The following is a 22,754-nucleotide window of genomic DNA, read 5'->3' on the forward strand; positions in this document are numbered from 1 at the left end:
TAAACAATGAATATGCTAATCATGTATCAATTACTGTATATTTTGAGATGGTTAGGATTTTTAAGTTCTTAGAAATTAATTTGTTTGTTTATTTTATGTTAATATTTGCCATCCTTTTCTCCACCCAACTGATGCTCAGCATGTTGACTAAAAAAATGAAATCTAAGAAGTTGCAGTTTGTTACTGTACCCATATTTTTAGGTCTTGTTTTTCAAGGATAATACATTAGATTTTGTGTTTATGTGAGTATAAAAGATCTGATAACAAATCAATTTACATACTTTGTTTCTATTGGGGGTTGTTCAAAATTATAATACAGGGAAATATGGAGAGGAATTGGAGAAGCTGCCTTTGCATTAGCCTTTTAAGAAAGGTCTCAGATATCATACAAAAAGCCAAGTAAATCTGGTAAATTTTAAGTAACCCAACGGTTTGTTTGTTTGAAAACATTGCTGTGGTTACCCTTCATGCCCTGTTTGTACGACCATAGGAATATAGGTGTGTTCTTCATGTTAGTTCACATTTGGTAACTTAGCACCACAACAGTGCTAATGAAGACAAGGTATGTATAGTTTCAACCATATTATCATTGGTGATTACACTTCTTGCTTAAAAGATTTGCTCTGGATCTGCCAATATGTGGAGACTACCAGCCGACTGGTTTTCATTAAGATTTTCCTAATGACCATGTTTACACTTCTGTGTCTGCTCTGCAGAGCAGCTGTGCTCTTGCTAGTCCCCCAGCTGGGCCAGTGGAGGCACAGGGACTGGGGAGCACACCATGGAGCACAGATGTATGGGGGTTTGGATATTGCTCTTTCTGGAGGTGCTGCATCTTGGCTCTAAGATACTGCTTCTTTTCTTGGAGGGGATTTCCAAACTTTTCTTGTGTCATTTGTGCTTGCAAGCTTAAATCCTTGTTCCAGCTGCTGCTGAACTGATTGAGAAATGGTAGGCCACTTTCTCCTTGGGAATTCTTGCACACTGTGTTCCGGTCATTGTTTGCTCTACCTATTTGTTTGGAGAGAATGCCAGCGTGAGCTGTTTGGTGTTGCTTTCTGCTAAGAGGCATCTGACTCAAGTGAGAGGCTTCAGGATTTCTACGCTTTGTGGATGTCTTTGCCAAGGGTTTCATATTTGGCTAATGTAACTTCCTGAAGCCTTCAAGAGAAGGTGATGGTGGTGGGAACTGCTCATCCTGCTTTCTGGACATACCATGTATGCATGAGTAAGTATTTTCCTTTCTGCTTTTCTAAGAGCCTAATACGTTCTATATGCTGCATTACAAAAAGTGCATTCCAACTTATCTTCTTCTTTTACAGATTTTAAAGAATAAGGAAGCATCCGCACGTCAGGCATATTCAGATCTAATGGCACAGCAAAATAGCACAGCTGATGAGAATAAAAAACTCTTGGGAAAGGTAAAAACACTTGAGGAGATGTTGGAGAGTATGAAGAAACAAAAAATCCAAGTGGAACAGGAGCTCCCTAAAGTGAGAGAAGCTGCAGAAAAAGAGCGGAAGAAGCAGCAAAAGGAGATGGAGGAGATCTGTCTCCAGAAGACCAAAGCTGAGCAAGAGGCTAAGCAGTGTCGTATAGATCTAGAAAGCATTGAGAGGGAGAAAGCAGATGCAGAGCAGGAGTTGGAGTGTGTAAAGCAGTTCATTTTTCAGGCAGAGACTCAAAGAAGTATACTGGAAGAAAACCTCCGTGCTTTTCGAAATCAAATAGAAGAAAGTGTCTTTGCCAGAAGAAACCTTGAAGACCTTCTAAGAAGAAAAGATACTAATCTTCACGATTTAGAGAAACAAAAAAACACCTTGATGCAGGAGCTGAAGAAAAAAACAGATGGAGAAGAGAAACTTATGAAGCTCCTCAAGCAAATGGAGCAAGATCTTGACTTTAAAGGGAACCTATCAGAAATAAAACTGCAAGAAAGAGAAACAAGTGAATCCAGAAGGAAGGTTGAAGGCACATACTCTGTAACTAGAGAAACTTGCCTGCCAACTTTCACAGCTGGGCAAGGCAGCCAGTGTAGGATTGATTCTGAAATTACGAGTTTCCAGAAGAAACTAGAAGCCAAAAAAGTAGAAGAGCTTAAACAAAAGATAGATGAATTGACTCTTGCTAAGAAAAAAGCTGATAAAACTATTAAAGACCTGAAATATGAACTGAATGAAACTGAACTTCAAAAATCATCAACAGAAGAAAAGTCTCGTTTATTAAAAGAAAAACTAGATCAAGTCAACAGTGAACTGAAATGCCTAAAAATTAAGTTGGAGGAAAAAGACCAAGTAGAGCAGGGATATTTGCAACAATTGAAAGAACTGGACAGGCAGCTACAGAGAGCTACAGGTAAAGCTGAAGAGGTGATGCAAGAAAATATGGAACTTAAAAAACTTAAGATAAACTATCAGGAGGACCTGAAGTCTGTTCAGCAAGAAAAGACACAGCTAAAAAGGGAAATAGAGGAATTAACCAGATCACATACAAAAACTGAAATAACAATCAAACATTTAAATTCACAAATCAGTTCCCTTCAAAAAGAGAAGCTGGCAGCTGAACACAGAACACAGTCATGTAAAGGAGAAGCAAATAATCTTCAAGACCAATATAAGAAAATTAAAGAACAGTTGCTTCAAAAAACGAAAGTAGAGAAAGAAAACCAGCATGAAATTCAAATGCTGAAGAATGAATTAACCAAAAGCAATCAGGTGTCAGAAACATTGAAAAAACAGATAGAAGACCTTAATAAATGGAACACTGAAACAAAACTACTGATGAAGCAAATTCAATCTGAATCAGAGAAGATGAGTTTGGAAAAAGAAAATATTCAGAGGAAAAATGATGCTTTGAAAGCCCTAGCAGATGGTTTCAAAGAACAATTGCGTACAACAAATGAACAACTGCACAAACAAACAATAATTGAGCAAGAATTCATATGTAAAATCAAAAGCCTAGAAGTTGATCTTGCAAAAACAAAAGACTTAGCTAGTGACTATAAACAAAAATGTGATAAACAAAATGCTTCCGCCCTTAGCATTGACCGGGAGGTTAAAAATTTAAATGCTCAGATGAATGCTCTAACTGTGGAAAAGAGAATGAGTGAGCAGAAGATGGCACTACAGCAAGCTCATATACAAGAACTTAGTAGCAAATTAAAGAAATTGCAGGATGAACTCCATCAGAAGACTATGGATGAACAGATGGCACGCAAGAAGATGATTCTATTTCAGGAAGAATCCATTAAGTTTAAACACTCTGCAGAGGAATTTAGGAAAAAAGTTGAAAAATTACTGGAATCCCATAGCATCACAGAAAAGGACATATCTGGTATAAAACTAGAATGTGTTGCTCTTCAGCAAGAAAAGCATATGGCTGAGGAAAACATCATGTTGTACAAGAGGCAAATGGAAGATCTGCAAGAAAGGCTCAAAAAATGTCACGAACAGCTACAGCAAGGGAAGCAGGCTGAGATGGACTATCATCAGAAGTGCAGGAAACTCGAGGAAGAATTGGAAGCGCAGAAGCGCATGGTTGAGAGCTTGAAACAGAAGATGGATCGGCAGATCAGGGAGAGTGAACATAGGTTTCTTTCATTTCAGAATGAAGTTCAACAAAATAATAAGCTCCAAGATTCTGGATTTAAATTGAGCTGTGAGAGAAGAGGGAATGATTTCAATTACCTGAGTGAGACTGCAGCTAAAGAGTTTGAGCAGCTTCCTCCACGTACCTCACCGTTGTTAAGGCAGAAACAGGAAAGATCAGGTTTTAAATCTGATCAAATAGAAGAAAATACATTGTATGTGAGTGCTGATGACACAATACCAAGAGAGGTGCAGTTTCAGATGTCAAGCATAAACCAATCATTAGAAGATTCAAGTTCCCAGTCTTTTACGGAGTTTGTTTCGCAGACGAGTACACAGTTCCAGATAACTTTTGATAATGCAAGCCAAGTCTCTGGAACATCTGAAAGGGACACACTGAGAAACAGGAACCTACACAGTTCCAGACAAACCATTAGACATGGAGAAGACACAAAACATGAATTAGGAGTGGTAAAACTGCATCCCTTGGAGGTACACACTACATTTTGTGAGGGTTTGCCTTCCTAACGGTGCCTTTTACTAGTCCATTTGGTTGGTTGGTTTTGGTTATGCTTTATTACTATTCTGTTTAGTAATTCTTATGTTCCTATCTTGGTGAAGGGAACCCCTTCTGTCTTACTTAACACAAAAACCTTTATATTAGACCTTACTACCAGTTTTTTTAATGTCTATGAAAGATTATTTAAAAAATCTGTATTGAAAATAGGAATTCCCATACACTGTTGTATCTTTATTGATCAAAGTAAGTTTTGATTAACAGCAGTAAGCTCATATAGTTACAAACAACAGTTACTGATGTTTAGTCTAGTCATATTCCTGTTATTGAGTAAATATTTGAAATGGCAAATGCACTTCAAAACTCAAGGTTTTTATATATCTCTGCTCACCAGTCCTCATAGCAGTTCTCCTTTCTGACTTGCATTCCAGTTCTTCCTTTGGTTTCTCTGGTGGTGGATTTAGGAGTGAATTATATGTACAGCATGGTCTGCAGTTGTATTTCTCACTGTGTCAAAAACTTCCTATTTACAGATAGTGAAGAACAAGCATTATGACATGCATGTTGAAGTCACAACATTAAACCAAGAAAATGACAAGACTTTTGGTAATGAAGAGAGAATGTTTCAGGGATACAAAACTTCAGAAGGGTTTAGGAAAGAAGACTTTGGAAAGATGAGCTCTTTCTTAGGAGAAGAGGTTTTGAGAACTGTTGATGATGCTACTCAGCTGGAATATTTTACAGAGGAATATGATGCTATTAAATTTCACGGTCTCCGACATGATGTAACTGCCAGGCAGTTGACTGAAGTTAAACTTTTAGACAGGCTCACTGTTGAGCAGCTCATTTCAGGACAGAAAACTGTTGATGAGGTTCAGAAAAGTCTTGAAAAATTTTTAACTAAACCTACAGCTATAGCTGGGCTGTACCTTGAATCCAGCAAAGAGATACTCTCTTTTGCTTTGGCAGCAAAGAGAAAAATCATGGGAAAAGCACTGGCCTTAGCATTTTTAGAGGCCCAAGCAGCTACTGGTTTCATTATTGATCCCACAACAGGTCAGAAATTCTCTGTTGATGATTCAGTTGTTAGAGGGCTTGCAGATAGTGAATTCAAGAGTAGACTGCTTGAGGCAGAGAAAGCTGTTCTGGGTTATTGTTATTCTGGCAAAGTGCTGTCTGTATTTCAAGCTGTGGAAGCTCAACTTTTAGAAAGACAAAAAGGTAAAAACATCCTTGAGGCTCAAATTGCATGTGGGGGGGTTATTGATCCTGTAAGAAGTGTTCGTGTACCCCCAGAAGCTGCTGTGCAGCTTGGCTTGCTTAATAACACAATTTTAAAATTTTTGCATGAGCCTTCAAGTAATGCAAAATGTTTTCACAATCCAAATAACAGGAAAGCTATGTACTACTGTGATTTGCTGAAAATGTGTTTGTTCAGTGTAAGCAGTAAATGCTTTTTGCTTCCAGTTGGCGAAAGGAAAATAAGCAGTCCATCAGCAGAGAAAAGTCATAAAACTTCTGTAATAAATGTTGAAACAGGAAGTGAAATGACTTCATATGAGGCTTATCAAAAAAATTATATTGATAAAGCTACATATCTTGAGCTTTCGAAACAGGAATTTGATTGGAAGGAGTCTACGTGTTTCGACTCTGATGGAAATTCTTTTATTTTGCTTACAGATCTTAAAACGGGTGTACAGTTTAATATTGAGGAGACCTTAAATCAGGGTAGAATTGACAGAGCATTAGTCAACAAATATAAGGAGGGCCTCATCACAGTTAATGAGTTTGGTGATATTTTAGTTAGCAGTTCACAGCCAAATAAAGATTTAAACAGTCCTATTGCAGGGTTCTGGCTTTCTGAAACCAATGAAAGAATTCCAGTCTTGAAAGCCTCACGCAAAAATTTGGTAGACAGAGTTACTGCCCTCCGATGTCTTGAAGCTCAGGTTAGTACAGGAGGTGTAATTGATCCATTTACAGGGAAAAAGTACAGTGTTTCAGAGGCTTTGCAAAGGGAGTTAATTGATGATGGCTGTGCCAAGCAAATCCAGCAGTGTGAGCTGATCTTTACTGGGATCATTCATCCTGTAAGGAACACTGTTATGTCAGCTGTTGAAGCCGTGCATTTAAGTGCCATAGACAAAGAAATGGGCATGCGCTGCCTGGAGTATCAGTACTTGACTGGTGGCTTGATAGATCCAAAGTCTCATTCCAGATTAACAATGGAAGATGCAATTAAGAATGGTATTATTGATGCTATCACAGCTACAAAGATGAAGGATGAAAGATTGCACAATAAAGTTTTAACATGCCCCAAAACTAAGAAGAAGATAACCTACAAAGAAGCTTTAGATAGAGCTGTTTTTGATTGCCACACTGGGCTGCGGTTGTTAGAAGCTGCTCAGCCCATGAAAACAGGAATTTCCAGTCTTTACTATAATTCATAGAGGACAAAAGATACTAGTACTTATTTTGGGCTCTGCTTTAAAACCTGTTAAAATTAGGGAAAAAATCTGTGATGGACTTTATGGAAAATCATAAGTGGCGTTTTCTAGCATTAATTAGTTGCTGTAAAATTAAATGTTACGAACAACTAATTAGCACAAACCACTGAAGCTGGAATTAGATATTACTTATTGTAAAACTGAAATTTATAGATAGGCAGATTCATAATTTCAAAATGCAATCTATGTGTTCAGTCTTTACCTGAAGGCCGTGTCTGTCATTACTTTACATGTAGGTAGTGTAAATGAGAAATTCTACTGAAGTTGATGAAGTTAATATTAATTCAAAGTGGGTAGATTTAGGTGAGACAAGAATCATATTCCTGCAATAAGGTTGAGAGAGATTGACCATTTTGTGAGTGAACACAGTGTAGTATTTCATATGACCTGTTACTTATTTAAAATTACAAATCAGTCTGCAGATACCATTTGTTTTACAAGAGTGGCAACAAAATATGCAAGAAATAAATCTGCAGTGCAGTACACACACATGCATCAGTACTTTTTTCCACACTGATATTTCATTAATTTTAAGGGGCTGCTCACACCAGAAAGTTGTATTTCTTGTCCTGAGTTTTTCCTCTAATTTCCTGTTTTTTTTTTTTTCTTAGAATTGTCTTCTGCTCTAATAGGCAAATGAATTACAATTGCATATCAAATTTTAAAAAAATCTATTGAAATAAAATGTTTTCATTTTTACTTATGGTACATGGAAGGGCTTGAGCATGTTTTCTCAGTATTGATAAGTGTCCACCTAACAGATTGTACTTATATGTAAAGGAGAATATTTCCTGTGCAGAAAATGATTAAATGTCTCAGTATTTTACTTTTATTTTTTATTTTTTCTGTAGACATAAAAGCAATGTGTTCTTCCTAATTTTAATTTGGTAATCCATGTGCAGAATGTGCAAAATACTGTTATGCTATACTGGTTGTACATATCCTTACCTGAGGGTAATGCAAAGGCAGCAATTCAAAGATACTTTATATGCAAATGCTTTTGAGATTTTATCTGCTGAGTAATGGCTGGGGAGCTATGCTTTTTCTTGCTATCAATCATTTCATAATGATTGTATATGTGTATGAATAAGCACATTTATCATAATTAAAAATCACTTGAGGTATTCTTTTGTTATTGTTTATAATTATGTGCCATTTTTGTTCCTACATCAAAGTGTCATAGTAATGCATGTGGTGGTAAATAAAAGAGAAATAATTTAATGTTTATGTGATAATAATGGCATTGGGATAGAATTGTGTTTCTACAGACATATTAATGTTACATATTTCAACAATTTACATTTACATGTTTCTTTACAATTCATGGCACTCATCAGAAATCAATGGAAGAGGAAAAGAAGGAACATGTTGAGAAAGCTGGGGATTTACTGAAATGGGTGTCAAACCTCAGCAAGACACTCAGCAAAGAAGAAGGAGAAAAGGCTGAAAAGACAGATTTACCTAAGCAGCAGGTACACAGATGTCTTTTGAATAAAGCACCACTTCCTTTTTTTGGGTTTTTGCATAGATTAAAATGCCAAAATAATCCATAAATACATTTTTTATCCCTACAAATCACCATCCACATGTTCCTCATGACATAATTTCACATTCGGTTGTGAGTAGAGAGTTGGGTAAATAAACATCAATGTTTGGGGACACAAGCATGTTTCTCAGGAAGAAACTCCCCCTGCTTTTTCCAGACCTTGTGTATGACACATTCTGATACTGCATAATATCAGATTAGAGAAACTGGACCCTGCACACACTGTGTCAGCCTTTGTAGAGGGAGAGTGCATCCTGTCAAGATGGCATTTTGGGCACCAGGAAGGAGAAAGTTGGTAGGAGGGGCCAGAGAGCCAAGTTTCTATTTATTTGCTTTTGAAAAATTAATCTGAGGGTCTTCTTAAGAGATAGTCAAAACTGCTGTCCTAGGAAGTATAGCAGATCTTGACTGAGGCCTCTCTGTTATCACCCTAGTCCAGATGCTGTTGGAGTGGCCCATCTTGATGCCTTTGTATTCAACAGGACATTGTCACTGGGTGCAGTTTTAACTCAGACCATAAATTTCCATCTGTGAAGTTTTATGTCATTTCTAGGACCTACTCTGCTGGGCTTGCCCCATGAAATAGCTTAGTTACACCTAAAAAGTTTCAGTAGGTGAAGGCTTACCTGCACAGTGAGCAGCAGAAGGACAGAGCAGTGTCTTGTCCACATCCCTCAGTACACTGCTGGATGCGTCATCATGCAAACATGATTTTGGCCCTCTTGGCATCCCGTTCTTACTTTTGTATTTTGGTGATGCTTTCTGGTGCCAGAGCCACTGGACCAGCACGTGCATAAGTCCAGCTTGCTGTTGGGAAGGTTGGCAGTCCTGATACACTGTTCCAGCATGTAGCTTGTTCAGAGAGGACCAGTTCTAGCTCTGAGTTTGTCCCTATATCTACAGAAGGAAGTAAGCTTATGAACAAATTGATTGGTAAATTGCTTGTAGTTAAAATCAGGATTTGCATAAGCATTCAATGCTGGTCCTCTTCTGCCCTTGTTAATGACTATACTTTATCAGTGCTGGGCCAGCTCTCAAGTCCTTAGTAAGGACATCTCAGCTTACCACAGCAACTGTGGGCATCATCTCCTCTGCCCAGCCTGAACCTCCAGTGAGTAACCTGTGAGTTGGCTGTCTTGGCTTCCTGTGGGAGATGGCTGTTTGCTGAGTGTCTTTGCTTCCCTTGTGAAATGGCTTGGTGAGGTAGCAGCACCTTTCAGAGGCACCTGGGTATGTCTCCACTGAATAGCAATGATACCTTGATAAGTTGTGTAGAAACATGTAGAAACTGGTGATTTCATAGCTAATGTCAGCTGAAGTACATTTCACACAGAGGGAGGGGTTGCTGTGGAGTGTAGACAGGTACTGGGAAGAAAAGCTGATCCCAGTAGTGACAGGGTGCACACAGCAGTCACAGTGACACTGGTTTCCTGAGTAAAGTGGATTTTGTGACCCCCACCTGCTGCTTCAGCCAGCTCACCTCATCTTCTTGCACAGTGTATCCAGTGGTTCTCTTGGTTCCTGTGCAAGCAGTACAAGTGATGAGATTGTGGCTTACTGGTGGTGATTTTGGGCCCTTTGGTATGGTGCAGACAAGGACAGATTGGTTGTGTCCAGACCCAGGACAATGAAGGGCCCAAGCACCTTGCTCACAACCTAGCACCTATGTTAAAAACATCTCCAGCTTGCAGAACTCACTTTTGATAATTTGCCTTTATGAGTGCTTTTCTTTGAAGAAAAGAAAAGGGGGATTCTCAGGAAAGTTAGAAGATGAAATTTCCACAAGTTCCTCTACCAGATAAAGTCCTTTAGTGGGGAGGGCACAGAACTGATAGTGTGGAGAATATTAATTAATAATTCATTTTTTCCCAGGTTCTCATATTGCATTTATCTCTGTTATGAATTCCATGAAGGCTTGTGGTCTTCTGATATGTTTTTAAAAAAATTTGTTATCTCTCATTTTGGTGAGCAACTTCTTGAACATGACTATTGTACACAACCTTTATAAAGCTGCTATAAACAGTGCCAACTAAAATAAGTGATTTTAAATGATTGGTTAATTTTCCATCAAATAACATTTTGAAATATTCTATATGTTTTGCCCAATAGTTTTCCAAAACCAGCTTGCTTAATCAAAAGACATATCACAATGACTTATTCATATGTAAATGATGCAATTCCAATAAATCATATTGCTCTACTGATAGCCAGTATTTTTTTAAAAATCAAGCTCTTTTATTATTTAATTAGTCCCAGGTACAAATAAGGTTTTGTTTGTTTGTTTGTTTTATTTATATACATTATTAAGTCTTGAACACAGGTTGTTTATTTTTCAGATTTCTCTTCATGAAATGTCAACCAAGAAAGAACAAATAGCTGAAGCTCTGCAGACTACTCAGTCATTTTTAGCTAAGCACAGTGACAAGTATGCCATTTTTTATTTTTCAAATAATGTAAATTAATTGAATAAATACATACTGTTTGCTTAAAAAGAAATCATATCCTTATAGATCTAATTACATGTCACATACAGTTTGGGAGATTTTTGTCTTCTCATTTGTTGAAGCTTGATGCAATTTTGTTGTTTTCAAGAATTTGACTTGGTTTGTATACCTCTGGTCATCTTAAAAGTATCAGATATTTAACATTTTATTTGAAATCAAAATAATTAATGATTTTGTTGTAAATGCATACTTGAACTACTTATCACAAGATTGTTTCATTTGTGTCTGAAAATACAAATGTAATATAAAATAAACTTAACAGTTTAAGTTACTAATTTGCTGAGATATCTCATGACTCCTTGATGGTTATGTTACCTGTCTTAACTGGTAATCAGTAGACAAAGGCCCTTTCAAAGGTTAAATGCTCCTTTTCCTGAATAACTGCAATCAGATTGTAGCTTTCTTGAACATCTTTGTAATTAGGCTGTATTTTTTCCAGACTACTTGTACTAATTTCTGCTCCCTATTTTTAAGTAAAAGTAGGCAGATCACTCCCAACAACGTACAAATTACCCAGAGATCTCCTCCTTCCATTTTTTTTTCCTAACAGAATGACAGATGAAGAGAGACATGAAATGGAAAAGCAAGTTAGGTCCCTCCAGGAAAGCTACAGCTTGTTATCCAATGAAGCTTTAAAGCAGCTGCAGGAAGCACATCTGGGTGATGAAAAGATGGAAGAAAAGGTAACAAGATTCAAACTTGGATTTCAGTTTCTGTTGAGATTTCTTGCATGGTTTTCAAACCACATATGATCAACAAAAGAAGAAGCTGCAATTAACAGTGTGTGGAAGGAACTAGATATTTAATTGACTGAAGGTGTTGTGTATTTGCTATGAAATACTGTATATTGACCTTACCTGTGCACATGAGCATTCTATTCATCAAACTTCTTTTGAAGAGTCTTAATAATGTGTGCCTTGCATGAAGAAAGATAAGCAAATCATTCATCTCTTAACTCTTCTCTCAAAAGCCATTCTTTGATTGCTAGATAATTCTGTGTTTCTGCTGCAAAAATGACACCATAAAATAACATGTTAATCTCTCCCATATATCACTCAGAAATATCCTAGAAGTGATCTACTTTCAGATTTTCTTAAATTTTTTTCTGGGTATGAAAATGGGAGGACGTAATACAATTTTCTCTGAGACACTATGAATACATTTGTTAATGGATATTAGTCTTAAATATGGAGTGAGTATTCTCATATACATTTAGAGGCAGAGTCTGTGTGATGAGTTCAAATAATGTTGCCAAACTGACTTCATGCTTTCCATGTGAACTAAATGCAATATTTGGTGCTGGAGTATCTGATTCCATATTGTTGAGTGTATATACCGAAATGCTGTATGCTGTAAACATGAATAGCATGGTTGTGTTGAATCACATACTGTTTCCAAATATTCTAACCTTTCACAGACATTTATAGCATGAAAATCTGCCTTTCAGGTATATGTTCTATTTGCCCTCTCTGCAATCATTTCTTCTATTGTCTTCCACTAACCCTATTTATGTGTGCAAAGCATAGGTTTTCAATTCACAGATGCATGTTGGTTTTAAATCTTTTATCACATCGTGTGCTGTTGAATGACTGACATAGATCACTTGTGCATTTGAGCTGCTAACATTCACAACATTCCTCCAGGCCTGGTAAGTACATGTTTTTATGCTTATCATGCATTCAAAATCAAAAGAATATTTTAAACATACAGTCCAAAAATGATGATAGCTTTTCTTTTATGTTCCCTTTTAGATGAATAAAGTCATTGCTGGTGTCATTGACCAAAGAACTGGAGAAGTCCTTTCAGTCTTTCAGTCTATTTTAAGAGGTTTTCTTGACTATGACACTGGAATTAGATTGCTTGAGAATCAGCTGATTCTTTCTGGAATAATTTCTCCAGAATTAGGAGTGTGTTATGATTTGGAAGAAGCTAAAGTCCATGCCTTAATTGATGAGCAGATTCTGTTGCAGCTGAAAGAATTAAGTAATGCAAAGAAGCTTCTGTCAGAATCATCATTAGCAAATATTCCAGTTGTTTCAGCTTTAGAACAAGGTCTGATTTCGGAACCTCTGGCTGTTAAAATTCTTGAGAATCAGCTTTCAAGTGGGTATTTGATTTTGCCATCTACTGGAGAAAAGCTGTCTTTGCAGAATACTTTCCAGAGAAATCTCATTTCTCCAACATTATATTCCAAACTCCTGGAAAGACAAGATACGTGTAAAGATCTCATAGACCCCAACTGTGCTGAGAAAATTTCCCTTGAACAGATGGTTCATAGAAGCATAATACATGAAGCAACAGGGTTAAGACTCCTACCTGTGAAACCACAAGAAAAAGGGAGAATTGTGCTCAAATGTGGAAGGAAGGTAACTATTTTGAGGGCAGCCCATGAAGGGCTCATTGACAGGGAAACAATGTTCAGGCTGCTGGGTGCTCAGGTAATGTCTGGAGGTGTCATTGACCCTGACTCAGGGAAACGAATGACTGTGGAAGAGGCCATGAGACAAGGGATGATAGATCAGGACACTGCTTGTGGGATCCTCACACGTCAAGTTCAGACTGGTGGAATCCTTTGTCAAAATTCAGGACAACGCTTGACTGTTGATGAAGCTGTGCAATGCAACTTAATATCATCTACCAGTGCTCTGCTGGTATTAGAAGCTCAAAGAGGCTTTGTGGGACTAATTTGGCCTCACACTGGTGAAATATTCCCTGTATCAACTTCTTTGCACCAAGATATGATTACAAATGAGCTAGCATTCAAAATATTGAATGATAGAAAGAAAATAGCTGCACTTTACATTCCAGAAACTTGTGAAATAATCAGTCTTGACAAGGCTGCAGAATCAGGGATTATAGACAGTAATACTGTATCTGTTTTGACCAATGTGACTTTACCAGATAAAATGCCCAATGTAGAAGAATTAAAGTCCCTTTGTAAAAATGCTGTAAAATGGTTATCAACTTATGAATTTCTGCCTTCTGTATTTCATGGCTGTGAGGGGGAACATGAAGTTTCTGGCACAGAAGATCCCGTATGTCATAATCTAGATGAAGCTAAGAAACTATTCATGTCTTACCTGATGGTAAACAGTTATATGGATGCAAACACTGGGCAGAGACTTTTGTTATATGATGGGCAACTGCAAGAAGTCATCAGTATGTTGCTGGAAGGTGATAGTGCTGGGTACAATGCTGGTGTATCAGAAATGGAGTTTAGTAAAACGTATGTAAGTTCAAAAGGAATTGACCTAAAGTCAGGAGACAGTGTTCAGGGTGATCTTTCAGGTGTTGAGAATTCTTGTAACAACAGGAAATGTAATGAATTTGATGACTTTGGGAATTACGTATCTTCACAAGAAGATGCCCGAGTGTGCAGGCCAGATGTTTGCAATACTCTTGGTACTGAGCAATCAGAATGTACATGGGAGATGCAGTTAACTTCCCCTGCAGAACTCAGAAATGTAGAAAGCTGCACTCAAAATTCTATGAAGAGAAATGAACTCAGAGGTTTTTTTGAGGTTTCTGAGTGGACAGAACTCTGTAAGCATAACAATCAGCAGACAAATTCAGGAAACACTGAAGGGCATCTTCCAAATGACTCAAATACAAGACTTCTATCACAAACAGCGAAAGACGAGATTTTTGTGGGAGACAGTCTGGATAATGAAAACATGAATGATAAAACATTACAAAATTCCTTGAGCAGTGTGAATGATTTGTCAGATAAGGAAACATGGAGGGAGCTGGAAAGGTGCACAGAGTATGGGCCTCCCATATTTCAGGTTGACTGTAGCAGAATGGTACTGGATAACAGCAAGGAAGATAATTTTCAGAGAAGTCTTGATTCATCTGTCACTGCAGACACTGAATATAGACTTCCAAAAGAATTGGTTAGTCAATGTGGTGTCACACCAAAGTTTGAAGACAGTAGATATGATGGACAACTTCTTCAGGAATATGCAGGTCCATCTCTACAGGACTGTCTTTATATCCATGGAAGGCCATCCCAGGAGGATTGTGCTGATTTTCATAATAAACTGTGTCTGGAAGACAGCATAGACATGCACCATAGGCTTTCATTGGATGGTGGTGCTGTCATACATGATAGACCACCTCTGGGGGACAGTAACAGCACAGCACAAAGGCTGACAGAAGAAGAAAGTGATCTTATATTCCACAGGTTACTGCCATGTGACAGTAGTTCTGACTCATCAGTAGAGGGGGGTGATGGCATCCCACAGCTTGAGAGTAACTGCTTGCAGCATCAATGTGGTGAGGTAGCCTCTGAAGAGGACAGTTCTCAGTTGGATGATGGTGATGATGATGATGATGCCTATGAAACACCTCCAGGTGATGATGATGGCAGTGATGTCTATGATACTCCACAAATTGATGATGATGATGATTCCTCTGACAGTTCTGAAGGTAATGAGGGGTTTGACACCGTGCATTTGGGGGATGATGATACACCAGAGCCAGAATTGGCTGGAAGTTCAGTTCCATTAGGTTTTCTGGAGGAGAGAGGTGGTCGAATAACCCTAAGAGGAGAGACCAGCTTTTTTCAAGAACTTTCAGCTAATTCTGGAGAGAATGTTCATGTAAATGTGAAAGGACAACCTGAGAGCATAACTATAGCTTCTGCAAATGCCAAAACTATAGAAAAAATCCCTGAGGAAAGGGAAATAACAGGAAGTTTTGGAGAGAAGGAGCAAGAGTTACCAGTTGAGAGCGAAGGAACAAAGGAAGGAGGCATGAGCTATTTACGGAATATGTATGAAGCAGATGTACAAGACAGGAATGAGGAAGTTGAAATGAAAGCAGAAGGTGATCCGTGTGAGGAGGAATCTGAAGGTACACAGGAGGGGGAAGATTATGAAGAGGATTATGATAGTTATGATGACTCTGACACTGATTCTGACAGTGAAGATGAAATGGATAGTTTTTATTCACAACATCAATGTATAGGTAAAGGAGACCAGCTGTTAATGTCTGTAGAAGATGTAGAAAGGAGCAATGAAAACAATCAGAATATTGATGACTGGTGCTATTCTTTAGGCCACAAGACAGGATATACTTTGCAATTCCAGGCTAACCATGAAAATGGAAAACTATCCCCAGTAATATGTGAATCAATGTCAAATATTTCTGAAGAAAGATGTGTTGGTCTTTCATGTACCAGTGAAGATGCCAGACAGCAGGAAACAGAAGATGAATATGGGACTTGTGTCAAAAGTGAACGCATGCCACAAGATACGGCTGAGCCTATTCTGTCTGAAAATACCTTTCACACTGAATGGGTGTCCAGAAAGAGTGAGGAGAATAATGAAACACAGTTTAGGGTTCCAGATTCTCAGCTTCTTGATGCTACTGTAAAATCTGACATCAGTGTGACAGCTTACCTACAGCAAGATACTGATGATGACCAAAGTAGCTGGACAAACTTGCTTCTCTCAGAATGCTTTACTGATAGCATGAATAAAGACAATAATACCATGCCAATGTTAGATTCAAATCATGGACAGAGAGAGGCAGAGACACTAGTTGCAGAGGAAAAAATGTTAAATTATACAGAGCAACTAAAGGAAAGTTCATTCCAAATGGACAATAAATTCCTTACAGATACCCTTTATGTGAGTGATAATAGTTCACTTAGGGACCCAATACATCCAGTCACCAGTTGGAAGCATGGCCAAATAGAAATTCATACAGAAATTAAAAATAGAGTAAATATTATGGAGGAATGTGGTGTCACGGGGCTAAGTAATAGTCCCATTCAGATGGAAAACCTTGGGGAAATATTTGATGCAACAGTAATTAAAGCTGCAAGTAAAGAAAAAGTAAATGTTGCTCAAGGTTTTCTTGACATTCAAGGGGCAAGATCAGATGAATTTAAGAGAGGTGATAACATTTCTGCTCCTTTAAAACAACATACAACATGCATAAAAGAAGGTGGCCATTCAGAACTCAGTGAATTCTGTTTTGAGGACATAGAAAGAGGGGGAAAAGGTATACCAAATGAAAAGGATTTTCTGCTGAATCCGGGAAAAGTGCTTTCAAGTGAATGTAACACTTACTCTTTTCCCCCACCTGATACAGTGACACCAAAGGAGATTAGCATAAATAAAGAAACAGAGAGGCTTAACTGTCAAAATACTGACAGTGTTCTGAAAGACATTCCAGAAAACAAAAGCAGCAATGATAGTGAAATTTCCCCCACAAAACCAGGTGCTTTAGGAAGTATTGAGGATGCCAAAGAATTAGGGGATGGAAATGAAGTGCAGCCTACTGGGAGACATACCCATACCACTGATGTTTCTTCTGCAATTCTGAGTAGCATGGGGACTAAGTTGAATTATGGTGCCCAGAACAAACATGAGATGCAGAAAAACACAAAGGGAGAAAATGTCCTGGTCAGTGACACTTCCTCCCTTGGAAATGGTTTCAAAAAACAAATGTCCATGGAGTCATTGCAAAAAGAAATGGGACCCTGCAAAGACTTCCAAGTAAAGGAAGGTATTTCACAATCAGCAGATGTGTCTGACACACTAATGGAAGACTTACAGAATATTTTACAAAGGAAATTAAAAATGGGACATGTTTACTGCAAGCAGGAAGGTGAACCCCTAAGTTACTCTGATACCAGAACATTATTGCAAAATTTACTTAAAGTGGTTAGAAGGACTCAGCCTGAGAGTGAAATGTCTAGTGGGTCAAATCTGAAGCAAATAAGTAATGCTGTTAGAACTGCTTTAATGGTCCCCACACTGTGTACAGAGCCCAAGGACAGTGATGCTCCTTCACTGCCTTGGCCTGATTGCAGAAGTCCTGATCTTCTTCATGATATTCTGAAGCATGAATCCTGCAAGCAAAAGACAGCTGATTCAGATGAAAGGAAGAGTGAAACAGACATGAAAACTCCTGTTCCCAAGCTTGCTTCTGCTGAACTTCTGGATATTTTTCAACTCTCACTTGGCAATGAAAGTACAAGGAAGTTAGAGGAGCTGATAAATGTTTTGCTTAGGAGCTCACAGGTTGCTGGTACCACCACAGAGCAGGAGGGTAAAGGCAAAGGAGATGGGCTTTATTCTCTTTCCTCAACAGAACAATCAGAGCTTGGATCAGAAATTGATGAAGAGAAAACATTGGCAGATAACACAACCTCTACTTTGAAAAGTGATCAGGAGCATGGGAAGACAGAAAGCCTGTCCAAAGGCTTTACTGAGCCTGTTTTGAAAACAGAAGAAGAAGTCATGGGAGACACCCCCACTAGCATGGTAAGTAACAAGAATATGTGCTCTGTGCCCTGTGTTAGTGGAATTGCGTGGATCTTTCCGAGTGCTTGAGAGAACAATTGAACTGGAAAAATGATTGAAAAATTAGATTGTAAATTTAAAATAAATCATAATAAACCCAAGGTCTTTTATTGCTGATTTTCAAGTCAATTTGGAAAATATTTTCTTATTTTTAAACTCATTTTCAGTTTGATGGAGTACAGCAATGTTTAAAGTTAACAGAGAAAATGCAAGAACATTTGGCAGTGCTTCAAGATATGAAAAACCACCTAGATAAACAGCAGCCTATTAGTAACAGCCTGGAAATACTAAAAGCTGAACTGGAACAGCTAGAGGTAAGTAAAGTGTTCTTTATGCTTGTACTTCAGTGATGGGTGCTAGAAATAACCCTTAGGTTTAAAAAGGGAGATTCAAAATGTAATTAAAGCAATTCAGATTTAAACATTTTTCCTAGTAACTTCAAGTATTTTTTTATGTATTCTCTTTGTAGTCATTTGAATCAGGACTGGCTACCTTTGCAATTATCCTAAAAAAGGACATGAAGCTGGCAGAAGAATTCTTAAAGTCTTGTAACAGGGATATTCCAGAGGAGAAACTGAAAGAGCTAAAGATAAGCTATGACTCTTTGCAGGAAGCATTTTTGGAGGTCTGTGATAGATCTTCAATACGAGCAAAACAAATAGTCTGCGCTGTTGACTTGGAAATGGTATGTTTTTAGCAGTGTAAGTTTTTACCTTGATTTTCTTCAAGGTAATTTAGCTAAAAGGAATTTGGATTTTCTTTATTTTGTCTTACTATAAAGATACATGTGTGATTCAATTTAGTATGGTAGAAAATGTGAGTATACTACAGGAGCATAAATAATATACAACTTCCCTTTCTAGTCTAAGCTTGCAGGATTACACCAGCAGCTTTTAAGCCAACTGCAGAGATTTTCAGACTGGATCACAGACAACAATAAAATCATGAAAGACTTCACAGTGAATGCTAATGATATAGAAGAGATGAAGAAAAGTTTACAGCTATTTAAAGTAAGTGCTTTTTATGGCAGGTGTTGAAGTGTCAGTATTGCTCCTTATTATTAATTATTAGCTAGGTATTTTTTCCTTCTCAATAACCTCTGTGGCCTAAAGAGAGGACTAGAAGTAATTACTTAAGAAGACAACTATTAGAAAATCCAGAAATAAAATCTTGTTGATCTGCTTTTTCACTTGCAAATAAAGTTTCATAGAGTTAGGATTACTGAGAAAGCTATTGGTTCTACTTACATTTGTTGCAATAAATCTGAGCCTTTTAGAAATCTAATATATAGTACCAGTATTTCAGTGATTAAAATTGGATTTTTATGCATTGGGTTCAGAATTTTACTGAAGTTTAATTGTCTTCCAAATCAATTATAAGTGAGAACACAAGATGGGAAAAGATAAAAAGGTTTCTTCCCTACACATTCCATAAAATGAGTAATGGCAAACAAAGCAGATAAAATTTTTAGTAAAGTTCATATACTTCTATATGTATGAATAATAAAAATTATTTTAGTTGTTTTATTAATGTGCTTAAATAGAGTTCCAGAGAAATGGTATGGCCATAGGGGCTCCACAGTATGTAGCTGTTGGTAGAATTTGGCACATTGCTTGGAATGGTGACATTCTTGCTGTGGAGTTAAGAACGAGAATGATTTCAAGTATATATTTTAAAATATCTGTATCTTCAAACCAGATGTAACCTAGAAATGTTACATCAACCTGCCATTAATCTTTTAGAGTTGAAGGTCAGTTGAAGGTCAGTCAGTTTTCAAATATCCATGAGAGACTAAGGAAATAGAGATGTACAAGATCACGTATTTTATTCCTTGGACACAAACTGTCCTGAGGCAAACCATGCATAAGTTCTAATGTCATACCTGAATGTGACACTATGAGTCTGAGTTTTGATTTTCCATCGCTAAATTGTCTACCAAATGCATTTCAGCATAAGGGCTAAGAAGAGATGGTAGGCATACTTGTGCTTTATTTGTACTCAGTTTTATTTTGTTGCTAATAATTCCCTTCCCTTCATTTACAGAACAGTGCTGCAGAGCTCAGCAGTAAAAAAATGCAACTGGAGTCCACTGCATTTGATGTTCAGTTCTTCATTTCTGAACATGCTGAAGATCTTTCTCCTAATCAGAGCAAACAGCTGCTGAGGCTCTTAAATACCACCCAGAAATCTTTTCAGGAAGCACAGGAAGCAATAACTTCTCAAGTGGAAAGTTTAGAGACTCAGTTACAGGCAGTGCAAGAGCTGGGTGATCAGAAGGTTTGCCTTTCTGTGTAAATGTGTGCTGAATGTTTCTGTCTATGGATGAGGAATTTTTATACCAGCATGCAATATTGAGTGTATTTCTATCTTTTCCCTTTTTGCTACAGATACATTTGTAGTTCTGCAAAAATGATATTGATGAACTTTGGTGAATTATCATTTTTGTCTTTCTTTGTTATATTCACAGAAACAGCATATTAAATTAAGAACAGACACAGGTCTGCTCTTTCTAGCAATGAGAGAAATTTACTTGAAGTTTCTCACAAGTGTTGTTTCTTCAGCAGCTCTATCAGTAATTGATCTGAGCTATACTGATCACTGAATTTGCTATTGCACCATTCCATAACACTCTGGTCTTGCTGAAGATTTTCTTTCCCTTTAGTTTGCCAGGTCATCTGCTTATGTGATCTTTTCTCTAGATCTTCATGGTCCAAGAGCCAGATTTGTTAAAATCAGTGTAGCATGGATTGTTTTCACTGAGATGGGTTAGAGAGACAAACGTATGAGTAAATCAGCCAAGATACTTGCAGTTCTAGGTGTGGGCACTGGGAAAACTGTGAGTCAAGTTGGGCCAGTTACTTCTTCAGCAAGTGTAAGCAGCCTTTGTAGAGTCAAAAGAGGCTGATAAAATGCTGCAGCTTAACAGCACCTCCTCTTCTCTAATAGCTGCACTGCTAGGACTCAGAATCAAAACCTCAGCCCCTGGTTTAAGTGTAAATAAAAGTGCTTAAATATTCTGAAGACTTTGTATTATTTTGCCATTCCAAGAACATTTCTTTCTACTATATTTTGTGAAAGAAGCATAAATTGAGTATAGGAAAGGCACAGATAAGTTTTCTAGGACTTTGTAACAATAATGAGCTTGCATGTTTTGTTCTTCTCTACTGCTTAAAAAGTTCACAGTTTCTATTCAGGTAACATGTTATGCATACCAAAAAGAGCTAACTCACATTCACAACTAACCTCTATTTTGATGTCCTTTTTTTCAGAATTAATAGTGTTTATCACAGGTTTCAAGTGGTTAAGAGACTGGATTTTCACTCCTGCTGATGGAGATTTCATCCTTCACATATGTGCATGGCCAGACTTCTATTGGGCAATTCCATCAAACATGGTCTCTTTTACTTAAAACATATTTGAGGTTTATCCATAACTTCTGTATGTTCATCTTGCTCTTTGTACCACTGCTATCATGTTTACAGCATACTTTAAAAATAATTGCTTTGCAAAATTGGTGTTCAAAGATTTCTAATATCTGTTAGAGTGTTGGTTCCTGAAGTGAGGATTTTTTGTCTTATTGTTCAATTGTACTTGGCTCTAATATAGGATGTGGCTGAACGGCAGCAGGAATGCAAGGAGAAACTGCAGGAAATCTGTGATTTGCTTACACAGACTGAGAATCGACTCATCGGACAGCGACAGTCACTTGTTATTGGAGACAGCAAGGCTGAGCTGGAACAATACCAGAGCAAACAGGAGGTATGCACAGTTTTAGTCAGAGAAATTAAAGAAGGCTGAGTGCAGAGGAGAGTGACTTAACTCTTTTATTGAGTAACAAGGCCTGTCATGTGAGAGGAGAATAAAATAGATTTGTTTGACCTACCGAAAGTAAAGGCTTTAGTGGCATGCATTTAAACTGCTGCTTGTGAATACACTCCAGTATGTGCCAGTGGGAGAAGAGAAACTTCCAAATGAGGAAACGCTAGAATAGAGAGCATGTGCTACACGTTTCAAGAAACACTCTTGAAGCAGGTGTGAATTTTAATTTATTAGCTTAAAATTGTTCCTGTTGAATGTGATAAAATCACACATGTTTATTATGCTAAAATAATTTAGCCAGCTTTTTAACGGGCATCAGGAAGTGTTTATTCCTGTTCACAGTACTTTGAAAAATCTTGCTGCAGTTTTCTCTTGCCTGAGGCTTTCCATTGCTTTGTTCTGAATTCTGGTTCTTATTAGTGTTTTTTGCAATCTCTTCTGTGTTGTAGCAAACCCCTTTGAACTGGTTTGCTTTCCTTGCTCTTCAGCTGTATCCAGTCATCTCTAAGCTTTTACTCTGTCCTGATAGAAACTGAGTTTATGACAGTTAAAGGACTGAAGGATCTTCTTCCTCCTCCTAATGCTAGTTTACTATACTGTAGACCTCCAACTCTGTAAAAGAAGAAATTTCCTTATTCACCTTGCCTTGCTTTACCAATCTTTGAAGTAATACATCTAGTTTTTCCAAGTTGTACTTATAGTCAGACACCCCTGGGGTAGCTTTTAATATCTCTTACTGGTCTTAAAGATTTATGGCCTAAATGGGGTACTCCTGGTGAGTCAAGAATTGTTAAAACCTCATTTTTTTTCCCATCAGCTGTTTGTGATTGCCTAGCAGACTAGTTGTTATTTTCTGACTGATTTATTGGAATTGCCAGTCAAAAAATGCCTTAGGAGGGAATGGGGGTTAAAGGCAGGATTTTTTATATCAAGTCAGAACTTTCATCCTCAGTGTGCT

The 22,754-nt window shown here is 37.6% G+C and overlaps 2 protein-coding genes across 2 annotated transcripts in view; both read left to right on the forward strand.

Annotated features, from left to right (window-relative positions):
* Positions 1-22,754, forward strand: part of DST (dystonin) — a 288,933-nt gene that overhangs the window by 166,049 nt on the left and 100,130 nt on the right. Inside the window, 9 exon segments of the mRNA XM_050972635.1 lie at positions 7,949-8,083; positions 10,494-10,582; positions 11,212-11,344; positions 12,413-17,938; positions 18,145-18,291; positions 18,447-18,662; positions 18,841-18,987; positions 20,021-20,254; positions 21,584-21,736. Coding sequence (XP_050828592.1) covers positions 7,949-8,083; positions 10,494-10,582; positions 11,212-11,344; positions 12,413-17,938; positions 18,145-18,291; positions 18,447-18,662; positions 18,841-18,987; positions 20,021-20,254; positions 21,584-21,736 — 6,780 coding nt within the window.
* On the forward strand, positions 238-7,849 carry LOC115485002 (plectin-like). Its single transcript, XM_030236391.2, has 3 exons — positions 238-1,228; positions 1,323-4,079; positions 4,638-7,849. The coding sequence occupies exons 2-3, from the start codon at positions 1,371-1,373 to the stop codon at positions 6,552-6,554; spliced, it is 4,626 nt and encodes a 1,541-aa protein (XP_030092251.2). The 5' UTR covers positions 238-1,228; positions 1,323-1,370; the 3' UTR covers positions 6,555-7,849.

The sequence above is a fragment of the Serinus canaria genome, chromosome 3 (genome assembly GCF_022539315.1).
Source record: "Serinus canaria isolate serCan28SL12 chromosome 3, serCan2020, whole genome shotgun sequence".
In the NCBI taxonomy this organism is placed as follows: Eukaryota; Metazoa; Chordata; class Aves; order Passeriformes; family Fringillidae; genus Serinus; species Serinus canaria.

Coding starts and splice junctions, on each gene's coding strand:
- LOC115485002 (XM_030236391.2), top strand. CDS start 1,371: ATGGCACAGCAAAATAGCACAGCTGATGAGAATAAAAAACTCTTGGGA. Junction 4,080..4,637: donor TAAAACTGCATCCCTTGGAG/GTACACACTACA, acceptor TCCTATTTACAG/ATAGTGAAGAACAAGCATTA.